We start from the raw sequence: 24,799 nt of genomic DNA on the forward strand, positions 1-24,799 counted from the left end.
TTCAAGATAAAGCTTCCACACATACAAGTATGTGATCTTGTAAAAATTAAAAATAATAAATAATTACATAAATGTTTGATTTGCATTCTTTCTAACGAAAGAAATATAATATTTTCTTAATTTAGACACAATGAAAAATAAAATACCGTATACTCATAATAACATTGTCGCAAATGTTTTCATGTTCTGCAAGTTGTTTCAAGAAATCCAAAGTTTATAATAATTTAATGCGAGCGTCGTTTAACCAAGCTGACGCTGGTAGGCTTCGTCTATTTGAAAAATGTATTATCGCAATGTAGCATCGCTGCATCAGGTACATCACATCTCCGCGGTTGTTATCGCGCAATATGTTCTTTACACGTTAAGCCACCGGATTGCTTTAGTTATCCACCTGCTGACACGCCGAATCTTCTATTTTCTTATTAGCATTACTGCCACTCTTCATACGACACTCATCGCGATCGCACATGTAATGCTGCCGGTCCGTCACTAGGTCGACAGCGCGTTAAAAAAAAGTGCCGAGTGACAATACTATTTCGTACTTTTTACAAACTTTGTTGTTTGTAAATGAGCATTGTTTGCGTAAACAACAATTCGTCAACTCATGTTTATTTACAATATCTTGATATTTTACGCTACGAGAATGGTAGTGCAACGAACTTTCCTGTGAGTATTTAACTTTTACTTTCTTTTCTGGCTCTATCACTACGCAAATTTTATCAGTTTTGCAGATAAGTTTACGATAACTTTTTCAAAGTATTGCTTCTAAATATTGCTTCTTCAAATTGTAAAATGTACTTTTGTAAATCACTTCAAATCAATCAATTGATTAATAGGAAATCGATTGGTAATTTACATTTGTACTCGCAAAATCTTGAGAATTATCTGAAGAATCTATCTCAATAAAAATTTTACAGGCATATATTACAACGCACACAAATTTTTATTAGCAATTTAAAATTATTTGCCTAGAGACGCGGTTAACATGTGATTAAATTTTGAAGCTATAATTTAAAAATCGTCATTCATTTTTGTTGATTTAGATTTACAAATAATATAATAACGTGTAGCTGATTGCGTGTCGCAAATAGGAAAAGGCGCACTTTATTACTAATAAGTGACGTTAATGTTAAATTTGTGATCGAGTTGCTCACGCGAAGGACAGGTCCACTGTTAGGCGCGGAGAGATAACTGTAACAATATTTGCACGATATTTAGTATCAGCGCGACAATATTGCGTTGACAATCAAAAGCAAAATCAAGGTAGAGGCATCACCGTCACGTGATTCGTTTACATTCATTAGTCGTGGACTTGGGTTTGGAAACTAAATTGTTTGGGAAGACGCGGCTAATCGATCGCGAAAGTGTTTCAAGCACTGATAAGTTGAGACGATCGCGGTGCTCGTCAAAGCTGGGGAGAGATAATAAATGCGAGATATTAAATTATGTACGTAAGTCACGTTAATGCTGGCGAGAGTATAACGATGCGTCGGTCTCGTTATCGCGTCTTGAGCAAATGATGAAGCTGCCAAGTAATAAAGATTATAAATCTCTCACGCTAGCCACCCACTTCCGTCGCACGAGTCCACGAATTGTGTAATATTGTTAAGCAAACTGTTATTTTACGATCAAACAAAGGATAAATTATATGCCCGGCGCGATCACGCACAGATGTTTAAACACGATGAGCGAATAAAGCTAAATTTGATTTCACGAAGGAGCATACAAGGATCGAGATAGCTCTGCTTGTTTCGTTTAATTCCGCGAGTCCCTCATCCCCAAATTCCTCGCGGTTAATTAAATCGTTTTATTTACAGAATTGCACTTTTATTTGTACAAGTATATTTTTCGCGTGGCCTTACGGAAGATGACGACATTTGTTATCATCCACGTGCCGACGATCATCTCGAGTGTGATTTTGAGAAAAGTCGGCAACGTCTTATTTGTTTCAACGGGTTTAAAGATGAGTGGAGAGCGAGGTACTATAAATTTTTTTTCTCGAATAATTATCAAGGAAATATTGTTGATTTCTTGACGCAAAATTGAAGATTAGTTATTTGGTATAATTTTATAAATATTTCAAAATCTTTTTCCAATCAACAAACATTTTCAAATGTTTTTAAACGTTTCTTCTTTGTTATAAAGTTTTTTAAATATTTTAAAAACATTTAAAAAACATTATCTGCAAACAGAAAAAAAATTAGTGTCAAACAAAATTTCTTCGTGTTAGCAAATATCTGTTTAAGATTGTACGTACTTCCAAGAAGATTTTATATTCTTGCTTATATATGGAACAATGAATTGCTGATTTGATAATAAGATTTTTTCTGTGTGCTTATTGGGTTTAAAGAAGTAAAATAACACTAAATTTTTAGGGCTGAAAATGTGCAGGTACTTATACTTTGCGTATGGCCGAAGGCAACGTTTGATCCTCAAGAGATCCTACGAGGATTCACATTCTTACGAAGGTTAATGATAGCGAACAGTAACTTAACTCGATTATCAACCGCATTTCCGAGCGAGATGCAATTTCTGGAGGTAGAGAATGCTTGTGCCAAACGCTTGGAGAGCAATCGAAAGTTTTGTCTAGACTTCAACTTGCTTATTTGAATTTTCATGGACAATGGGCTTGATAATTGTTTTATCGTTTATTTCATCAAAGAGTAGAATAGAAGTTAAGCAGACTCTCTTCTCTTTCTCTCTTTCTTTCTCTCTCTCTCTCTCTCTCTCTCTCTCTCTCTCTCTCTCGGAAGATATTGATCATGAAAATTCGTTTGCATTCGCAATATAACAACTTTGCATTTTATCTCGAGAATATTCACGGGAGTTTGGAGGATGTTTGTATTGATAGAAAATCAATGTGACCGGCACCAGACTGCGCTCACTACCGAAAGATGCGTTCTCTAATCTGCGGACTTTGAGATGCCTCGATTTAAGAAACAATACTCTCGAAGAAATCAATATTGAGGCTTTCAATGTACCTACGTTGCAGCACGTATATCTGACTGGTAAGAATAACCCATTGACATTTTTATGAGAAGCTGCAAAAATTCGTTAAATAAACGAGCCATTTATAATCTGAGAAAACGTCGTAAATTACAATTATGATAATTTATTTATGACAAGCTGTGAAATAATTTTGCAATATGGAGACTTTTTGTTATGTGATTAATAAATCGTTTAATCAGAATTGCTTTCGATTGATGCGCGGATCGTGGATAATTAATCAAGACGTACTGACGAAGGTAATCCATTGAGATGTACGGAGGATGTAGCGTGGATTTTGGACTCCAGTGAAGGATCAGCCGCGAGTAAAGTCGCCGACAAAGACAAATTACTTTGCGCCACGCCGTATGATGGAAGACCGCTTGTCCCGATCGTCGAGATAATCGTGGTAACGAGAAAATACATCCTTTTCTTATAATTAATGATTAAACAGCTCTTGAGTTTGCAGCTAAATCAATCCAATTTTCCATTCCAGACGTTGAAGAAGGAATGCGAAAGAACAGTTTGCGACTGCGAATTAATTTACGTGGTTGGACGTGCGGTCAAACTTAGTCCGCAGAGGCAGCTTATAGCTTTTATTTCGGTCAACTGTAGTCATCGTGGTTTAACGGAAATGCCCAAATTTGTACCCACGGATACGACGTCCCTTCGTCTAAGTGGAAACAAGGTCACTAATCTACACAATTTTTCCTGCTAATAATATATAAAACATCATATTAAATTTAATGAAAAAAAAAGATGTAATTTAATGTAATCAAAATAATATCTGTAAACATGTTTCAAAATATTTTATATAAATTTACTGCAATATAATTTGTTTTAAAAGAATAAATTATAAAATATTGAATTATTTCTTTTTATTTTTCTTACACGCTTTTCGCATATTTATACGTGATATTGGATAAAATTTACATGTGTTAGATGGCGATTGAAATATTCTTTTAATCTTTTGTTTACTGCAGATCCAAGACCTAACTCCGCTTGCGACAAATCCCTCTTATAAGTCTGTGCTGGACCTCTACATAGACGATAATCTGGTAGAATCTATCGCTCGGCTTGAAGGATCAGACTGGCTGGACCGTTTCCGACTCCTTAATCTTCGAGGAAATAAACTTACTGATGTTAGTTCGCTGTGTCAAAGTTATCGGATGTCACGCGAGCAGACAATCTATTTTATATGACGGATGTGTTGGAATAAGGAAAAATTGTTTGAGTTGATTTCGTGCGGCACGGTATATGATTATGGATCGAGATATGCGATTTAAGAAGATTGCAAAGTATCACGCGCATGTGTTCTGTATCAACATAGCATATTACTATTATGCACGAGACTACAGGTATAGTTTATGATTTTTTTGTTCTATGTCTTTCAGTTGCCTACTTACGCTCTGGAGAACGCATTGCTGGACAACGGCCATGTAGCGAGCCTGTACCTCGGCAATAATTCGTGGACATGCGACTGTCACTTCACTCCGAGCTTTCAGGTATGATTAAATTAATAATACTCGTACATACTCGTAATTTGAATGTAAATTTAAAAGAAACAATTGCCAATTAAAATTAGCATAATTATCGTTTTATTTAAGTTTGACATTTTTTTATTTTAATCGTTTTTTTAATTAATAAAGATTCAAAATAGATAAGTAGACACGAAGACGTAAATTATATTAAATTTAATCTCCAAATATCCAATATTGTATTTATAATATACTTTTTATATGAATTTCTTGTTTCTGATGATTTAAAAAAGCTTTAAGCAGCTATTATTAAAGCTTAATTTAGTTATATTAATTATTAATTTAGTTATATGTTTTTATTTATTTATTTATTTATTTTTTTTTTGGTAGGATCTTCTGATCAGGCATTCAAATATAATAAAAGATATCAACGACATAAGATGCGCTTTCACTAGTGACAGCGATAACTCAAACAAACAGGTAACTAACTGCACGTCTTTTCCATGAAATCAGCTTAAAAAGCAGACGCATGAATAATGCAATTAAAATGCAATTACGTTGCCCTTTAACGTTTAATAAAATGACTCTCAGATCCGCGATCTTACGCGGACAGAGATCTGCATTTCACCGAACGAAGATTCTTGGCTTCATCCCCTCGACATTTTGAACATCGTATTGGCATCATTAATATTCCTCGTGCTTGGCAAGCTTTTGTATGATTACTGGTCTTTTAAGAAAACCGGAAAGCTACCTTGGATCGTCGCCAAAATACCATGATAGCGGTACAAATGTCTCTTACTTCTTGCAAAAAAAAAAAGCAATCGAGAGTTTGATGATTAGTGTATGGAAATTGCAGCAAAGAGATAAATATATTTGCATTTTTTTTAACTTAAATAAAGTCCTCCAGCACACATACTTCTGTTTGGAGGTCTAACGTACTAACATTGAATTTAATTAAACTTTTTTAACGTAAGTTATAAAAGTAAACAAAGACAAGATACAAAAATGTATTTAGATCGAATAAAAAATTTTAATTATATAAAACTTAACTGTTATATGTATTTTGATGTATTATCTATTTAAATTTTATTATTAAAGATAAACCAAAAGAAATAATCATTATATTGTAACAATGCACAATTTTTGAGCTTATGTTGATTGCCGTTCTGCCTCAATACATTTCTGATATAATTTTTCTGCAGCAGCAATCTTAGCTCTACCTTCCCTGACTCCTTGTCCTATAATAGAATATAAATTATTAATAAGTATTTGATTATATTCAAAAGTAACGTGTCATAAAAATTATATATCATATTTCATTTAAAAATATCTTTTTAATATTACAAAGTAATAATAATATATCGATTTCACGCGTGATAGAAATTTTAAAAATATTTGCGAAGATGCAAATCAATATAATGAAGCTTTTATTTTTTAACCGGTTTATACTTGATTGCAACAAACTGGAAAAGTGACGTACCAACTTCATTAAGACCTAAAGCTACGCATGTAGCCGTATATGTAAATCCTTGAGGTGTTGATTTCTGTTTAACTTTATACGTTGGAACAGGTTTCCCTTTCTCAAGACAAAACGTGTAAAGTTTTTGCGACGCGTTCTTCAACTCGTTTTTATTAACTTCTATTATCTCTAACATCCTGATACGAAGAGAGTGCATTAAATTCTATTCTACATAAACTGGACTGTCTTGCGACGAGCGTTGCTCCGACAGTTTTATACCTTCAAAATCCATATTCTAATATCTCATATATATTTTTGCACCATTAAACTTACTCCTCTCTCGAGAAATCTAATAATCCCCAGGCAGAAAGTTTCGAACCATTCATCTGATACTCGGCTATGTTCCACAATATTTTTGCTGCCAATTCATTTTTGGCCTGATCTTGGGTCTCGGCACACGACATTGCTGGCACATTATCCAAACTATGTTTAACAACGTGTGAGGAAGCACTTGCAACATTTTATATGAACGATAAATGGAAGTTATTAAAATGATCGTTATAAGGAATAACTGCAGTGAATAATCTACGGTGTTACCGGATAAAAAAGTAAAATACTCAACGTGCACGATGAGGGTGATAATATTCCGTGTAATCTGTTTGTATAAGTTACTCAGCATTTACCGCGAAATCCATGCAGGTAACCGTTTATCACGCACAGGTTTTTACTCGATTTTGTATTGTCGTATTTGATCGGCATTTTGCATCGCTTTGCGTACTCTTCAAGGATAGCAAGCGATGAGCGACGATTCGCAGTTGCCATGGAACACTTCTCAACACTGACCTATATTATTTAAACGTTTGTATTTTTAAAGCGACAGTAATAGTTATAAAAAATGAAATTTTAGGTAAATCAAAAAATTCACATTTTATCCACGCTTAATTAAATAAAAAAATAAAATAAAAAATTTTAAAAAGTTTATTTACAAGCTCTGTTTTAAAAGCTCCGCGTTGAAAGCTCCATGTTCAATGCGCTTTATTTAATTCGGCTATATTATAAATATCAGTATTACAAATATAACATTAAGTATCTTAATAATTATAAATAAAAAAATAAGATAAGAAATTAAAAAAATGTTTATTTATAAGCTCCGTCTGTTTCAAAAGCTCCGCGTTAAAAGCTCCGTGTCCAAAACGCTTAATTTTATTTGGCTATATTACAAATACCAGTATTACAAATATAAAATTAAGTATCTCAATAACTGTACATAAAAAGATAAAATAAGAAATTTAAAAAATGTATACTTATAAGCTTTATCTGTTTCAAAAGCTGCATGTTCAATGCGCTTTATTTAATTCGGCTATATTATAAATATTAGTATTACAAATATAACATTAAGCATCTCAATAACTATAATTACCTTTTTATCGTCAGTTTTGTCATCACTGTCGACCATCGACGAATGGTTATCGGTATTCCCCTCGACATTTGGACGATTTTCCGAATTGTTGTCATCTGAGACGATTGAAACAACATTTATCGTTCGTATTATTAATTGCAAAATAAACTGTTATACCTTCCACGTCGTCATGCCAATCTTGCAATGCGTTCTCAGTCATTTTCGCCCATGCCTCCAAACTATTCGTTTCATCTATTGCTTTCATCAGTCCTACATTACAAACGCAATCGCATGCATTGAAGTGCGCACATACACATACGGACACAAGAAATCTGTTATAAATCTTTCTACGTCCGAATATATCACTGTAAGACTATATTATTCTTTTTCTAACTATTCCATGTCACAACTTACTTTCTTCCGAACTAACAACGATTGCTTTGTCAGCATTATCCTTTACGTTACTGTCTGATTTCCCCTGGGAATTGTGACATTTATTCATCGAACTCGTTTTGAAATGTTGAACGACCTCGTCGACTCTTGGAGGTGAATTCAAATGATATCCCTGACAGGGATGTTTCTTCTCGCACTGAATGGATTGTTCACTATGATGCTGAGACTCTAAATCCGCCCGCTTTTCGTGAATATCATGTACCGTAAAATGCGTTTCAACATTCTCGGTGGCTTTGCGATGTTCCAAAATCTTGGAAAAAGGCACGTATTGTTTTATTTATTTATTTTTTTCTTTAAGACAGCGAGCAACAACAACGTGTAACAATAAGCGGGAAGTGTCAGGAGGAAGCTACGTACATTCGTTTCTTCGACGAACGATTCTATGTCGGATACCATCGAAATCGTCGCGTTAGATTCCCGGGAATCCGGTGTGTGAAACGAGCTGGACGTGTCTGTAATATCAGATGAGCGTCAGATCCCACGAACTAGCACAAGTTAGACAATATTGCACCGTTGTAAATTTCAGATTCAGAATTCGCAAAAATTTCCAGAATATACTTGGAATCACGTGACACGAAAAATTATTATGCGCAATAATTCGATCAAATTGTCAAATAAATTGTACAATCGAAAGGTGCGGATGCAGCAAATTTAGTTTTAAATCAGCTTACGCGATCGGCGCCGCGTCAGATTACGTCGCAAATTTTCGAATAAGCACTCTTTAATCATTAAACGGTAGATTTACAAAATGAAGCAAATGAAGGATTATTCCAGATAACAATTTGGTCAATAAGTCCGTGATACAATTGAAAGGATAAATGGATGTAGGTCTCGCTTATACCGTACATTTCTATGAAAGATAAATCTTCCTCGTGAATAAATTATTTGTGTATTTCCCGTTCTATCATGTATACCATTAATTTAATAACGTGATAATTACAATGAGGTTAGCCGAATGCACGAATAAATGCAGGCTATTTGCATAATTGGATCACGCTATTGTAACCATTAATTTCAAGCTTAAGCTCGTTATTTTAAACGTGTTAAATCGTAAAACATGTTAAATTGAGTACACTAAAATTCTCCGAGCCTCGTTGATTTGTCCGCGTTTATGCGCGTGCCCGCGGAGAGACACGAAGAGAGAAATCGCCTGACCCCGGGCTTCGAGGAAATGCATACCATTTTCCTGAGTGCAAGGCGTTCTGAGCTGCTGCAGCAGATCCTCCGCCCGTTCGATCACCGTTTCCATCTCGCAGAGAAGCGGCGCCGCATTCGGGAATCGCCGTGTGATCGTGTCCCAAATGACCTCGGCATCCTCGATACCGTGCAGCGATCTCGGTGGCTCCAGCTTGTCCTGTATCGCCGTATCGGTGAACGATGCGCTCCCGCCGGACATTCGAGGATCCCGTCTTCTCGCGAGTCTGTCCGCGACGTGATGAATATTTCATCGAGATCGGCGCGATAAATCTGCCGGGTTATAGGCGAGCGGTTTTACGTGGATGGAAAATTGACGGATGGAAGATGTCAAGAGGCAAACAACGTAGAAGCGCGATTGCGTCCCCTTGATCGTGATCGACCATGCATGTCTTCCACGATATGCATTTTTCGGATAATTTGAATAAAAGTGAGGCAGGACGTTTGCTATTAGTGTCAGAAGACAGAGGGGCGTTTAAATATTGAAGATTTTTTAACGAAATTGTATTCTACTGTTTTGCAGGGCTTTATGAATACACGTATCCTGCTGCTTTCGCTACAAAGCGATCGCTTTGCATTTTAATATTATTTTTATCATGATAAATATTAATATAGATTCTGTATCAACACATACAGAACCGTGTAATATGTATCAGTTAAAAATTCATCTAAAATTTCGTAAAACAATAACTTTTAAAAAAGAAATTGTCAACTGGTCACGGTTTTATAAACATATTTGTCTTTGTAAATAAGTGTTTTTTTGTATGCTTTCACGATATTTTTGGCAAGTTTTTTTTTTTTTTTTTTGAGATAAAGGTACTGTAATATTCTTATTTATATTTTTTGAAGAATTTGCCTTCAAAACATCAGCAATAGTTAAAAGCAAAAACTTTTTTATTATTTCTGTCATTTAGCGCTCCGGTGATATTCTCTATTTTTTTTTATATGATAAAATTTGTATTTTGAAAATGAGGTATCCTTTCATAAATCATCTCGAAGGCGTACGAGAGATTGAAGGAAAGTTGCATGAGACATAGCTACGTGATGTGAATTTGTAAACTTAAATTAGGGCTAGAATATGAATAGCGTTACTTTTCGAGGAACTGCGATTGAGAAAGAGTTCTTACAATCTTTATGACGTAGTTTTATCGAGCAGAGTTAACCTAAATATCAAAAGTTTCTGGATTTTTACAGTGCACGAGAAAAAGAGGATGCAAACTTATTTGACTTGGTTTAGCAAAAATTACTTTAAAACATTTTTTATAGATTTGTTTAAATATTATTTAAATCTATTTCTTAAATAATTTATTGCGATAACTTTTTAAAATATATATTAACTATAAATTATTTACGTAAAACAATAAGAAAATAATTTAAAAAATCCTTGTGTTCCCGCAATGAATAATCCTTCTGGTCATTGTTCATTACACACATTTATGTTGAACAATTTGGATCATATACGTCTTCATGATTACGAATATACTCGGAGAGAAAGCTGTTTCTGGAGAAAGAACGAAACGAAGAGTTAATTAATAATGCACTTCCCACGGCTAATCTGCTGGGTTTCTTTAACGCGATGGTATTTTATTAAAATTATAAACACGGGATTACAATACATCGTGTAACGCGTAATACTTGCTTAGAAACGTCGTTGAATCAAGGCCTCTTTGATTCAAAACTCTTTACCATCCACTTTTTTTTTTTTTTAGCTACGTGTGTGCGAGCCAGTTTGTGCTACGGCTTTTTTTTTCCTTTTTTGTTTTTTTTTTTTCGTGTACGTTCTTACATACATGCATTAGTACTATAGTTTCGTAATTGTAGGACGCATTCTCGATTGAGCGCGACATGGAGTCGAGTCGTTATCGTATAAATCCCATGATGACTACACGCTCCATAGTTTAGACTCGTATCCGTCGGAGAAATTAAAACTCGATGATCCGCCTCGGCTACGACGACGACGACAGGAACGACTTTCCGTGGGTGCTTTTAAAGGCCGGGATCACATCAACGTTTCGGTATCGAGAAAATAATATAAATCGTCTCGTTCCCTTGTGAATAGAAAAACGATGCGTCCCACAATGTTTATTACGTCGATTTCCGTCGTCGAAGGACGTTTACTTATTTATAGACAGATTTATCGTGAACTGCGAGAAAAACCATCCGCTCGAAGATATATAAAAAATTTCGTGTGAAACGCTTTCTGCTCTTTCCTATTTTTTTTTCTTCCCTTTTTTTTCTTGACGGAACCTTGTGTAATGGGAGAAACGGGAGAAATTTGTTCTCACGAAAGGAAGTCGCCTCCGGTCATCCGTGAAAAAAAAATGATTTCGCTAGTTTTCAGTCTCGGCTAGATAGTGATGGATGGTGGCGCGCTTAAATTAATTTCGAACTTTCGATATGTTAGAGTAAATTTTTAACATGTTCTTTAATGTGGCAATCGCGCGGTTAACACATCGAGGCGCCCGGATGGGTGCACACAGTTTCGCTTCCGAATGCACGCTACGTTATTCGCTAGTTACATTACTCGTTATCGGATTTCCGTGTCTTATAGCGTACAGAACGTCATATACACTCGGACAGTTTTTTCGTTATTCGGGTAGAAAGAGACTTATAAAAGTTTATGAATAAATAATAACTGCGGCAGTATTCGTTGGTAGACGATGTCCTTGGGTAGTGAATTATTCACGGAGCAATTCATGAGACGGGCGAAAAAATATCTTGACGCGGCCGACGTCTCTGCAGAAATTTTCAAAATTGTGGCACGGAGCGCTCGTAACTTTGCAAAAATATCGTATCAAAATTCCATCGATTAACACCAAAAACATCGAAAATTGCAAGTGCCACTTTTAATTTAAGTACCGTCCCCATGTGAGATCCTGCAATTAGCTGAACTATTGCAGCTAATGGAGAAACTCTTTCGATTTGAAATAGATAGAAAAAAGATTATAAATGTAATGTAAAATCGCTTCTCTTTGTGGTCATTTGCTATGTTTCTAAAAGGGAAGCATATAAAATTTACTTCACCCTAATTTGATTATGTCTTCTTAAGAATTACATAATAAGGTGTCAAAATTGTCTTGTTTTTTTCGACTTATATCGCTTTCACGTCCGCAGCTCATAAGTCTTTAATCAACTTTTCTCAAATTTTTTTTATCAAAGTACAGTACGTTTGAAAAATCGTGCATTCTTTTTTTGCATTTTTCCCCCGAGCTTGGGCCACTATTATTTTGACTGGCGATCTAGAAATTACGCGCTCGGCCGCGTTAAGATATCGAATACCAAAGAAGATTGCATTGAAAGGTCATGATCCATCTTGTCGGCGATGGTTCTCGAGGATGCGCGCATGCAAACGTGAAATTTACGCGAGAGATTTATTTCCGATTTGTGATACGCTTACTTCTATCACAGCATACAGACGTACGTCAGACGCGCTTTACCATACAGTGTCCATAATAGGCTAACGCGTGGAGACCGCGTCCATTGGCTTAACGTTTCATTTGCTTAACAGGATTACGGTGTACACGCTCCTGTAGCATCCAATTAATTATACGTGAGTATCTACGTCTCATTCAAGCCGCGGGCATCGATGCCAAATCTGGATTATATGAATAAATTATCTATGTATCAGACGTCTTTCTCATAAATCATGTATAAAGTTCAAAAAATCAAATTAATGAAATGAAATAAAAATGACGATTGTCGGATCGACATAGAATGGAATGAGATCATTCGTTGCATCAGAATGCGCGAACGCATCATAACTGTATGAAGTGGAATTGGTAATGCAATATCGTACGATAAAACAGTAATAATGCACTATAAGGAGGATTGTACCAAATAGGCACTAATTGAATTACGGCAAAGCATTTGTGAAAACTGATTCACTTATTTGCGGGATTTTCATAAAATTATCAGATTTTTCATTAAATCCATTGTAGTCAAAAACTTAAATTTTAATAAATCTATTTTGATTCAATTGAGGTCAGATTGTGAATATATGATGCGCTTAATATTTAATCAAATTCTGGCATAATGAAAACATTTTAACAGTTAGTGCCTTTTAATAGAAAGATAAAAAAAAACAGATCATCCGGTCCAGTGACCCTAATTTGGAACAATGCATCGCGGTAACGTAGCCTACGACTAGTTAGGTCGTTGGGTGATCTAATGAGAAAATCAGGCTAAATGGATGTGAAGGGCGTTAGTCCAGTCGTCAAGACAGATCTTGCGCGAACGTCAATGGCGTAATCCTCCTTAATCACATGGCCAACTCTTTATCACTTCTTTTTTTTCCTGGATCTCGTATTACAGAAATGCATGTTGTGTTACAGACAAGTATGGAATCAACGGAACACACGTGATCGAGATCAAAGGAGTATAGACAAGTACCTCCGAGTTTTTACCCCGGCACGTCCGCGAAAATCATTCGAATGTCATTCGCGTTGCTGCGTCCGTGAATCTTACGCGTATCCTTTTTTTCTCGTCCGTCGCATCGTCATTCACACGTAAGCTATTTGAAACGCGCTTCTCTCGCGCTTTAGCGCTCGCATCATCGTGTTCGCTCCTTCATCTCGTTACTTTTATCGTCGTACCGGCATCGTAGACGTTTACGACATTCGCCCGATAACCGACAGAAAGTGCACTCAACGGAAACAGCGTATCCTACGTCTCTTAGAAGCATTGCGGACGCGTAAACGCCCAATTTCGCCGCTCATCTTCGTCCACTCGCGCGTATCTCTCTTTTTTTTCTCTTTACTCCTAAATCGTGTGTATCTAAACCTACCATGATACTGCGGTGTTTATCGTAAATGCCATATACACGAGCGTACGAGGTGCGTTTACATCTACCTCTCGTCGCGACTCCTTTCTGAAGGATTGCAGGCATCGTCCCGTGGTATCCATTCTCGTGCGACAAGCACGGCGGTTATTATCCACCTCGGTCTAATGAGTCGAATCGCGATCCGCTTATTCAAGGCAAGCCGATTGTTATGATTCGATTAGAGGAATGGAATTCGACTACGTTCGCCACCAGCCAAGTGGTTACCGAGCGTGCACGTCTCGTGCGCTCGCTTCTATGCGCTTTGGATATATTCTACGGGATTTCGTACGATTACTGCGAGAGTATGTATACGTGTGTGCATGTGTGTGTGTGTGTTTGTGTGTTTGTGTGTACGCATGTAAGTTTGAAATCTGAATGGATGTATGTACTTGTATGCGTGCCCTTGTGGATGGGAGTGTTTGGCTGCCGTACACTCCGGTCCGTTACTCATGGGGTTGATGGGAAGTGGTGGAGAGGAGAGGGAGGGGCCCAGAGCGAGGTAGGCATTTAAAAATCATGACTATTCACACGGTGGTCTCGATATTGGCGATGGCGTATTGTCAACAAATACTGTCCTTCCCGTAATTCTCCAGGTACATTTCCTGGGGCGTGGCTAGGTTGTAGCGTCCGCTCAACCTGCTTCCGGTCAAGCCGTTGTTGTGGTGAGTGTGATTCACGTGGAGATGATTAACGTTCAGAGCAACGTTCTTCTTCTTCTTGCGCGCCTTATGCCGATAGAGGCAATACTTGAGACAACCAGTGGCCAGCAGGAGAATCAGGAATATACCGAGGGCACCGGCGCCCACCGCGACGTAGAGCAGCGTCACTCCAAAACGGTATGAGCAATTGGCCTCTTCCTCATCGAAGCCCGAGGGACAATGACGCACACCGTCGCACCACAGAACAGAGCTGATGCACGCTTGAATCTCTGGACATCTGGCGATAGATAAAAAGAGTACGAATGAAACGATTTTATTTCGATTAAATTCTAACTTATTTTATCATAGATAAGAAAGTTGATTATTTTATATAATGTAAATTATATAATATAACGAACCTGTATGGGCAATCTTCCGCGGGCAATATGGCAAACGCGTTGGCGCCTAAATTAGATGCGGTTGGGGAACGTTTGGTGATCGCGATCCATGTGACGGCGTAGAAGCCGGGCTCTCGCTGAAGGAACTCTACGACGAAGCTGCGGGCATGCTGCGCCATCGCCACGCTCGCATTCACGGCACTGTAATTCCAGCCACCCGAGAAGAAGTCGACGGTCCTGGTCGTGTCGACCCCACCCTCCGGACAGATCACGCTGCGCTCCTTCGTGTTCGCAGCCGAGTAGACGACGATTCTGTTTAGGGTCGTGCACTCCTCGACGTTGTCCAGGGTGATGCTGTAGCCGGCGGTTCGCAAGTACAGAAAGTTGATGCGCGCGTCCTCGGGCTCGATCAGCCACGGTTCGTTCACGCATTGCGTCGCGGTGAGATCCTCCGTGTTCGTTAGGATCTCCTCCACCGCAGCCAAGCTGGGAATCATCCGCGGCAGAGGACTCCTGAGGGAGATCTCGCCGCTGGTACCGCGCAATCGTCGCTCCTCGAGCTTCGACGAGCACCCGTGCTCGTTCGATTCCGTGCCTACCGGGACGAAACGGTATTCCCCCTCGAAGAAGAAGTCTCGGTAATCCTGAGTGACGTTCATGAGCGTGATAGTAAACCTGACCTCCACTACGTTCGATGTCAGAGTCCGCACGACGATTCTCTCACTCACGTTTGAGCACAGACAATCGCGAACCTAAAAGCAGAGAATTACGACGATCGTACGGAAGGGAATTAATCGTATTACACTAGCTCGAAAATATTTGCAGTTATTTGAAAATAAAGATTTGGATTTTTACGTGTTAATAGTTTCTTCAAAAATATAAGTTTTTGAAAATTATTCTTTAATGATCACGACAGCTTAGAAATTTTAGAATTAAATAAATAAATAAAAGAAAATGTTATTATATGTTTAAACATACCAGTTCGACTTCTTGCCAAGGATATTCAGCGACAACAAGATCCGCCATGCCGAATTTTTTAATATCCGCCATACGGCGGTCGCACGTCCATCGATTCACCAACGGATCCACGTAAGACGCGCAGCTCTTGCCACCGAAGGAGGCCCTGACGAAGGACAGCTCTATCCTGTGATCGGGCTCGGCCTCGAATCTGTACACGCAACTCAGATTCTGCGCCCCGCCGCGACCGTAAAAGAACACGTTCTTCGGCGACGCGAATTTCCCGGCGTTCGACGATAAGGAAGAAGAGGAAGATGAAGAGGAAGATGAGGAGGACGACGTGGAAGACGTGGATGAGGCTGACGGCGCCGAGGCAAACACGTGGTTACACGAGATAGCCTCGTGGACGAACTCGTAGCGCAGTACGAAACTTATCGGATACAGCGCGCTACCCTGGCGCAATATGTGTTCCAGGGTGAGATCGCGGCCGGTCGACACGTAACTCTCTGCGAGGCTACACGGCCGTGTGTGACGGCTGCTGTTACGCAGTAGACTGTGGTCGCAGAGTCGCGGTATGTCGTCCTTACAGAACTGTCCCATCAGCGTGACGTTCTGCGAAATTATTATATACGGCATGTGTTAGATAAGAATGACGTGTTCAGTCACATCGATGTAATTTAATGGTAATTTTGTTGTCCCGTTATATATATTAATATGTAAATAAACAATCTTTGATCTTTTTCAGTTTATAAATAATTATATACTCTTGTTGTTGGATTTTTCGCGGAAGAAAGTTTATGAATGAATTTTATTCTTCTTGCGAGATATTAAGATTATGCAATTCTTGTGCTCGTGGAATCAAAGCACTCTTTTCTGAATTTGTGTTTATATCTATATTACTTTACTAACGAAGTTACTTTAGTAACGAAGTTATATTACTTCAGTAACGAAGCAAGAAAGTTTCTAAAGTAACAGACTCGGTAGGGAGGGCGGGATACAATTTCGTACGTACTTTTCGGCTGGAAGTAAGTTTGTCCACTGTGATATCACCATCCCATATCAGAAGCTTTGCATTGCAATCAGCGGTAGTGTCGATACTCGCAGCAGCTTCTACGCTGGCGGCGTAATATTTAACAAACGATAACCAAACGATTTCATTGAGTTTCCCTTGGAAGTGATAACGGCAAGTTGTGTTCGGCGGTAAAGAGTGTTTCGGATTTTCCAGAATGCCCGACGAGTTCTCGTCACCGGATATATAAAAATCGCAGTTGTCGTTTTCCTTCACGAAACTTCGAGACTTTTCGTCGACGAAAATCACCTGCACACGCGTGAACGTACGTGAAAAGGATCGATAATTTACTAGATTCAATTTGATTTAATTATTTACCTATTAAATGATTAAATCAAATATAAACACATATTTTAATAATCTATCAGCGACTTGAAAAAATTCCAAATAACACTGTTGGACAAACTTAAACTTTTTTTCGGACCATAAACTAGACCAGATAATTCTTATAGATTTTTTGTTACTGAAAACCAATCCGTAAACAAAATTGCTATATCACGTCACATATTTGAGAAAATTGAACATAAAGTTACGTTTGAGAAAAAATAGCTACAAAATATGAAGTAATACATGATAGAAACATTTCATCAGCGGATTGATTTTCAGGGAAAAAAAATCTCTAAAAATTATTTTGTCTGGATTGTGATCTAAAATTCGTGTCACACAGTGTATTAGTTTCACTTCCATATTTTTACAACCAACTTGTCACGATATCACGTAATAAGATATGTTATCCGAGCGTTACCTGAACTTCGAGTTCAAATCCTGGTAGGAAAGACAGTGGTACTGGATGAAATGGATTGTCGTACGGGGACGTGTGGAACTCTAACAACATCGTATTGTGACTGCTGATGATGTCTGGCACCGCATCTCCTCCGCACAGCCTTACAAGCACTCGGTCTGAGGTTGAACCTCCGTCATATACCGTTAAGTAATCCTGCACTACGTTGCACTGATCCCACACCCTTGAAAAGCGCGTGAATTTTACTTGGAAAATCTATTTTCTTCGTATTGCTATTTACATTTGTCCTCACACTTCTGTTTCTCACTATCTTCGAAAATCTTTTGTATCATATAAAATATGCTCATGAAATTATCGACAATGTATTAAATATTAAATATTAAATATTAAATATTAAATATTAAATATTAATTCAACTGTTAAATATTAATTTACTAAATTTGATATTGACTTTATTAGCGTCATCAGCATCAGCGATTTACCTCAGCACTCGCTGACTTCTGTCGTACTTCACGACCTGGTCCTTAATGTGTATCTTGTGACTATTCCGCTGACTAACGGCGAGTAGAGCCCGATGACCCACCGGCGCGCGGTTTTGCTCCACCCGATAGTAGCAAGTGACATTCCTGGGGTAAACTCCGGGATAATTCGGCGACTGCAGCCGGCAGGCCCTGGTATCGCATTTGGTAAGGACGCGATCGCAGTACGTGCCGTTCACCAGCTCGCCGCGCCATGTGGACATACTGCTGTTTCCGTATCTGAGATGCGCCTCGCTTCTTCTCAGGAACTTGTACGACAGCTTGAAGTCGAAGTTGTAGCCAATACCCTGAGAAAAATTGTCCAAAATTGTCACGCGATCGTAACGCGTCGCCTCCCTTTTACTTCACGTTGGAAAACTCTTTTCAAAATATCCTCTTGATGCGTCTCAGAATTTCCTTTATGACAGAACACGTCTTTTGAACAATTTACAAATTAATAATTTAACAACTGGAGGCGATAACGGCGTAGCGAGTAACGATGTCTCTCAATATTTTTCCGAGAAGAGGCGACTTCAAGTATTGTTATTTAAATTAAACGCTTTGAAATAACTTCGATAAAAGTGCCTTATTAATTGCCGCAGCGAAATTGCGGAAAATCAAATCGCGTATCCCACTCCGAGCTGACGCATTTCTTACCTGCTCTGATAAACGTAGTAAATATAAAGTCAGATTGATGGAAGGAGTTTCGCTGTAATAAACGGTGTAGCCCCACGCACTGCCACACCATTGTCCTCCCGTCGCAGGACGGCCTTCCTCGCGAATAGTCATGAAACCATCTGGACATCCTTCCGACGTAAAGGATTGAAAGCGGCCGACCGTGAAGGTATCAAAAGTTAACTGTAACACCGGGGTCATGGGAGAGGGAGGGCATTATTCTAAAAGTTATGAGCCAGCGAATATCAGCGCGAGCAACCGGCTAACGGTTTTTGTTGGGAATAAAACTAAAGATAAAAGTTAGAACACAGTTATTACGAACCCTTCGCGATAAAAGCAAACATTTCTATTATAATCCCGTTAATTATTTCGCAATGTTACATTTTGACTTGTAATATTGAGAAGGAATTAGACAAGTCACAAGGAAACGAGTTTTAGTGAAAATATTATATGCGGCTTCTATAAAAATGTAGAAGCAACATATTAACGAAAAGACAATTTTGCTGAAAAATAGATCTCAAAATAGTTACGTTGACCCATTTAAAAAATTATATGGAACGTTTCAGTTGGTTTCTAGAATATCAAAGCTGTTTGTAATAATATTATTATGCTTGGGCGTTCTACATAATTATTTTAATAGCCCAGCATAAAATTATTTTCCGACCGTATCTAGTTAAATTTTTAAATGCTGCAGTAAACGTGTTCTTTCCGTATTACCTTTTATATTCTATAACATAAGACATGTACATATATATTTTTGTAAAGTAGAAGATACTTAAAAACTTTCTGCTAAACTTATAAGACAACAATAATTATACTATAATTATATTTTAAAACAAAAGTGGATAAATGTTATAGAAATTTTATATAAACGTATATATATAATTTTTATAATATTGATTCAATTTGTTTTAAAGTTCAACTACCATAGTATAAGCATTATTGTTTGATAAGAATGGCAGAAAGCTCTAAAGTATTTTCTAATTTAGAAATATTGATTTTTCAGAAGTACCGAAGAAAGCTGCTTAAAAGATTCAAAAGCTCTCAAGTATTTTTGTGCCGTCATTTTTACGTTTTTATTATCCCGAGATACCCCATTCCATCCACATCGTGAAAACTTTATACTCTTGACCGCTTGATTGTACTTCGCTCACAACGTAAGTATCGATTCCATCAATGCGGAGAGATATAATAATCGATGTGTCAATATCAATCGGGATGGATCTCTGGAATATATACCTGACGGGAACTTACAGTTCGGAATCGGAGATCTGTGGAGTAAGCGTATTCCGTGATGGCGGACACGATGTTTACTCAGCGCGGGAGCTGATTTAATTTCGCCAATAAACGCGATAAGAATCGTAAAAGCCGGGATATAAATTATTATCCGGGCTCCGACGCGGCGCGGCGGGTCGGCCCGCTGTCTGTTCCGTGACAGACTCCCACGCCGGCCGGGGATACTAGTCAGCATTATTTTCTACAACTACATCATTTCTATGTCCAACCTGGACTAGATCCCCGAGATCAGATCCGGCGGCAGTGAAGTTGAGATGACACAGGAATGGCAGTCGATCCTCCCTTGGCCGGCGAATCTCCACTCTGTAGGTCCGCCCGACGTCACCGTACAACGTCCGATTGCAAGCTGAAACGTTTGTTTGTTTGTTTGTTTGTTTGTTTGTTCGTTCGTTCGTTTGTTCGTTTCCTACGCTCGTTTCCTTTTTTCGTTGTGCAATAATTATTCGCGGAAAAGTTAATTGCGTCGTATAATCATTCCTGCGTGTTATAACGCGGCGTGATAAAATAATATTCAAGAGAATTTTAACGCCTAACTAAACGCCCATATACCCTGTACATCGAAGCGTATAATGTCCGATTGGAAGTGGAAATATTTCCGTCATGCCAGATCCACGCGTACACGCATACACGCACGCTCGCGATTATCTGGGAAAATATATTCTGAAATATTTCAATGCCCCGTTACGATTATGCTTATGACATAGGTGAGATAAAATATTATTTGAAACACGCAAAATACTAACTCTCTCCTAACTACTCTCTCACGGTTTCGTATATCAAGCCGCACAAAGTCCGGCCAGAGTAAGCCGGAATGTTTTTATTGCGCAATTATTATGCGCGAAAAATAAATCCTGTGGTATAATTATGCCGGATTATAACACGGCACAATAAAACATTATTTTATAAAATATGAACTCTTAATTACTCTTTTTCTCTCTCTATCTTTCTCTCCTTTCCTCCCCTTCTCCCCCCTCTCTCTTTTTCTCGTAACGTTATCTGTACGTTCAATTAGATATTTATAAACATTTAAATTTACTAATTACACATTTTTATATTTATAACATGCACTTGTATTATATCGTTATAACTATACTTGTTTTTTAAATGTTTAATGCGATGTTTGAGACACATCGCATTGCATTGCAGTGCGCGAAATAGACTACATAGGCCCATGAGAATTAATATAATAGCGATTGAAAATTTTTATACGTTTGCTATGTTCTTCATATTCTTTTATTTTGACTACTAAAAACATAAAACATAGGTAATTATTCCACGTAATTAGCTGGTTTGGGCCAGCATATATTTTAATATGCAATTTGAAATTCTATGAAGGAATTGGATCACAAATGCTATAATAAATTCCTCCTATTATGTTACGTTTCTATTGAAATGTGTCGCATATATTATCGAAAATTAAAAATTCAAAGGGATGAAAATGCGATATTTGTATAACATAATTATATTTGAGCTTTGCAAATCGATTAAATTTCGTATAAAGTGATAATTACTATTATACCAATAATGAACGGACAAATTATTTACCTCATTAAATTATTAAATAAAAATTATTTAATCGTGCGTTTGTATGCTAATACAAGCCATATGTCGAAACAAACACGAGGCTAATGACATATATTTTATGGATAAATTTTATAACGTGATTTCGATTTTTATACGAATTGAGCTAAATGATAACGTATAACAAAATAATTATTGGTATGCGGCATTATCTGCTTGGATGAGCAAAAACTTTGTTGCTGATTTAAAATTATACATTTACTAATTCGTACTGTTTTGAGTATGTCAGATAAACAAACTGCTGCGCATTACCAAAAACAATCGTAATTATTTTTTTTTTATTTCTCAATATCGTTTTTATTATAAATGCATTTTTCGTTTTATTATCAGTTTGCCAACCATGGATATTTAATTGTTTGCCTGATAATGATTAATTCGATAGAATATTCGATCCGATACCAAATAAAAAGCTTTTGGTTCTTATTTATTTGTATTTTAATACGAACCACTTGACAGATGTAGTCGAAAGCTTTTTAATGTTCAAAAACATGAAAATGTCAATCCTTTTGTTGATGGAAACGGTGATCCACTCGGTGCTTCTTTTTTTTTTATCGTGTTATTCAATAATCGTATGTACATAAATTCAGATTTAACAAGAGAACCGTAACAATGAATTCTTCTCAGGAAATGATTGACTGGGAGTCGTTTATTATTTTTCCGATTAAATAGTCTAATAAAAGGCGCCTTCCAGAAAGAAAGAGAGAGAGAGAGAGAGAGAGAGAGAGAGAGAAAGTGAAATAGCTCGTATCGATTCGCCCCGGCGGCGCGGCGACTTGCTTTGTTCGACGTCTCCGTTCGTCCGCGGGGGGAGTACTCACGGGTGCAATATCTCGGTTCGTCAGACTTGTCGTCGCAGTCATTCTCGCCGTCGCAGTACTTGTCCTGCGCGACGCAATGTCCAGTGGTGCCGCATTGGAACTCGGACGGTCGGCAGAGCGACTCGGCGTTGCTGGCCGCGGACTCCGCTGTCGGACCGGACGTGGACGAGCTGCTCGACGACGACGACGACGACGACGGCGAAGACTCGGGTGACGTCGCGCCGGAGTAAATCGCGTATCCACTCGGGTATCCGGAGTAGTCCGACGACGAAATGCCGGGGTGGTAACTAGCCGAGCCAACCTCGATCGAGGCCGCGATCGCGGCTGCGATCAGCAGCAACCGCCGACACACCAACATGCCCCCTCACCCTGAAAGTAAATTAAATTTCGCGAAATTGAGTAAACTTTACACAGCCATGTATATGTATATGTATAAACCAAATACAGTGTATTTTAATTTTATTTTATCATTCAATCGTAAAGTTCAACGTAACGCGATGGCCGAAATGAAATTTTTTCTAACTCTATACACGCAGAAGATTAAATTTCTTTCTTAAAAAGAACAAGTTTGACACTCTTAAATTATTTCTCGCAGGTTGAAAAAAAATACTGTATTTACGTAGATAGATCAAACAAATAATATTAAATAAATATTGAAAGCGTTTCATTAATATTTCGCTACGTCATCCTTAGACTCGTTAGAACATTTAACATTATAAATAGAATTCCAGTTTAACTTTGTGCATTAGAGATTATTTTAAGCGGGCTTTAGATTTATAAATAAATAATAGCGTTAGATATAATATATGGAATATTATATGGAATATATGAATTTATATTATATCTTGCAAACTTCTAATATTGGTTTGTACTAGATATCCACGGTTCCTCCGATAGTGGTGGTAGTTCTACAAGTTCTTATCTGCACGAAGAGAGTCTACGGACAATGGAGTCCTAAGGGCTCTACAAATTGTCAATAAATGGCAGGAACTATCAGGTTCTATCAAGAAAGAGAAAGTTTCTTGTTTAGTCTTCATTCTAAGGAAGAAGAAGATAATCCGCGTATAAAAGAAAAAAGTATGTTTATAGTCCTTTAGCGTTTGCCGCATCGGTGCAAGAAGAAGGAACGATACAATTCAAAATCTTGAAGAAGTAAATTGATATTGCGGAAGGGGACCCCGGGAAAAGTCTCGGCGAGACCTCGGATATATTCATTGGTCGGGGATATATATCCTCTTAAAAAGAACCGAATAAATAGTCGTAATATTTCACGGCTTGCAGGTGTTGCTCCAGCCTGTTCTTCGTAACACTTTTTAGTGACGGTTCTCTTACACAGCAAAGCCCTTCTCTTTCGTGGTTACATTTTTCTTCCTTCGCGCGTGTGTGTTCCCTCTTGTTGCTTCACAATTTCGCGTGTAGCTTCCGCTGATCTAATTATATTTTAACAAAGCGCGGATCATTTTTTTTCTCTCTCCCCTCTCGGCCCTTCTTAAATATTTTAAGTACATCTTAATTCTTTTCACAGTTTTACAGAAATTAAATTTGTCAACAACTTCCGTCTCTCTCGAAGAGTTCTTACTTTCCCGGTGTTTCGTGCGTTAGTACAGGAAAATATTAGCTTCTTCTTTTTCAGAATTTTTCCGGTTTTCCCGTGCAGTCGGCTCAACGATCAATGATTCGTCCGATTGCATGTGAATAAAACGTTCTTCGCTTTATCTCCGGCCTGCTCTTTCTCCGTGTCACAGGGGATGTTGGCGCGGGATGTGCATCATCAACAACATTGGTTCACTCGATTTAAAATCTTCCCTCCTCGCGCTCCATCTCTCTTACAACTGGACCCTTCACTTTTTACCAAGTTTTATTCATTCCACTCGAGCCGTCCCTTTCTCAAAGTCGTTTACCATCGCTCAAATACGATTCGACGATTTGTTACTCCGGAGACGCTAACTCGATGCATCCTTCTCTCTCTTTTTTTGTTTTTCTTTTTTTTTAATGTTACATGGGTGACGCGCGCTTTAATAAATTCTCGCGATAAGCGCGCTGACGAGGAGAACAGAGGAAATATAATATCGCATATTTGCTTCGCATGTTCTTTGATTAACGTAAGCAAATTTCATTTGCTTCGACATACGGACAGCACTTGGAACATAAAATGAATACCGGGGCCTCGTTAAGACACCAAATACAACTCGGTGATTCTCGTGGAGTGTTTAGAGAGAGAGAGAGAGGGAGAGAGGGAGCAGAAAGGATTATGTTAATTCTATTCAGAAAACTAACTCCCCTTATACGTGAATGGACTACCGCCCGGTTTCCCCGTACA

The 24,799-nt window shown here is 38.0% G+C and overlaps 3 protein-coding genes across 3 annotated transcripts in view; 1 reads left to right on the top strand and 2 right to left on the bottom strand.

The window, feature by feature from the left end:
• The first annotated feature begins 241 nt into the window (after nucleotides 1–241).
• LOC105199917 (protein singed wings 2) lies at nucleotides 242–5,542 on the top strand. The gene is made up of 10 exons (XM_011167238.3): nucleotides 242–666; nucleotides 1,818–1,979; nucleotides 2,376–2,538; nucleotides 2,852–3,008; nucleotides 3,246–3,394; nucleotides 3,482–3,673; nucleotides 3,969–4,127; nucleotides 4,380–4,490; nucleotides 4,854–4,943; nucleotides 5,055–5,542. Exons 1-10 carry the CDS (start codon nucleotides 605–607, stop codon nucleotides 5,238–5,240), a joined length of 1,431 nt encoding a protein of 476 aa, XP_011165540.1. The 5' UTR covers nucleotides 242–604; the 3' UTR covers nucleotides 5,241–5,542.
• LOC105199918 lies at nucleotides 5,480–10,412 on the bottom strand. Its single transcript, XM_039451564.1, has 3 exons — nucleotides 6,256–10,412; nucleotides 5,944–6,119; nucleotides 5,480–5,701 (listed from the first exon to the last, which is right to left on the bottom strand). The coding sequence occupies exons 1-3, from the start codon at nucleotides 6,384–6,386 to the stop codon at nucleotides 5,613–5,615; spliced, it is 396 nt and encodes a 131-aa protein (XP_039307498.1). The 5' UTR covers nucleotides 6,387–10,412; the 3' UTR covers nucleotides 5,480–5,612.
• Nucleotides 10,413–11,368: 956 nt separating this feature from the next.
• LOC105199919 overlaps nucleotides 11,369–24,799 on the bottom strand; it is a 65,891-nt gene continuing 52,460 nt past the window's right edge. Inside the window, exons 2-10 of the mRNA XM_026130362.2 lie at nucleotides 22,480–22,848; nucleotides 20,290–20,426; nucleotides 18,767–18,967; nucleotides 18,074–18,417; nucleotides 17,595–17,814; nucleotides 16,793–17,098; nucleotides 15,802–16,392; nucleotides 14,845–15,575; nucleotides 11,369–14,723 (exon numbers count right to left, since the gene is read on the bottom strand). Coding sequence (XP_025986147.2) covers nucleotides 14,348–14,723; nucleotides 14,845–15,575; nucleotides 15,802–16,392; nucleotides 16,793–17,098; nucleotides 17,595–17,814; nucleotides 18,074–18,417; nucleotides 18,767–18,967; nucleotides 20,290–20,426; nucleotides 22,480–22,837 — 3,264 coding nt within the window. The 5' untranslated portion in view covers nucleotides 22,838–22,848 and the 3' untranslated portion in view covers nucleotides 11,369–14,347. The remainder of the gene's footprint in view (nucleotides 14,724–14,844; nucleotides 15,576–15,801; nucleotides 16,393–16,792; nucleotides 17,099–17,594; nucleotides 17,815–18,073; nucleotides 18,418–18,766; nucleotides 18,968–20,289; nucleotides 20,427–22,479; nucleotides 22,849–24,799) is intronic.

The sequence above is a fragment of the Solenopsis invicta genome, chromosome 7, assembly GCF_016802725.1.
Source record: "Solenopsis invicta isolate M01_SB chromosome 7, UNIL_Sinv_3.0, whole genome shotgun sequence".
NCBI lineage: Eukaryota > Metazoa > Arthropoda > Insecta > Hymenoptera > Formicidae > Solenopsis > Solenopsis invicta.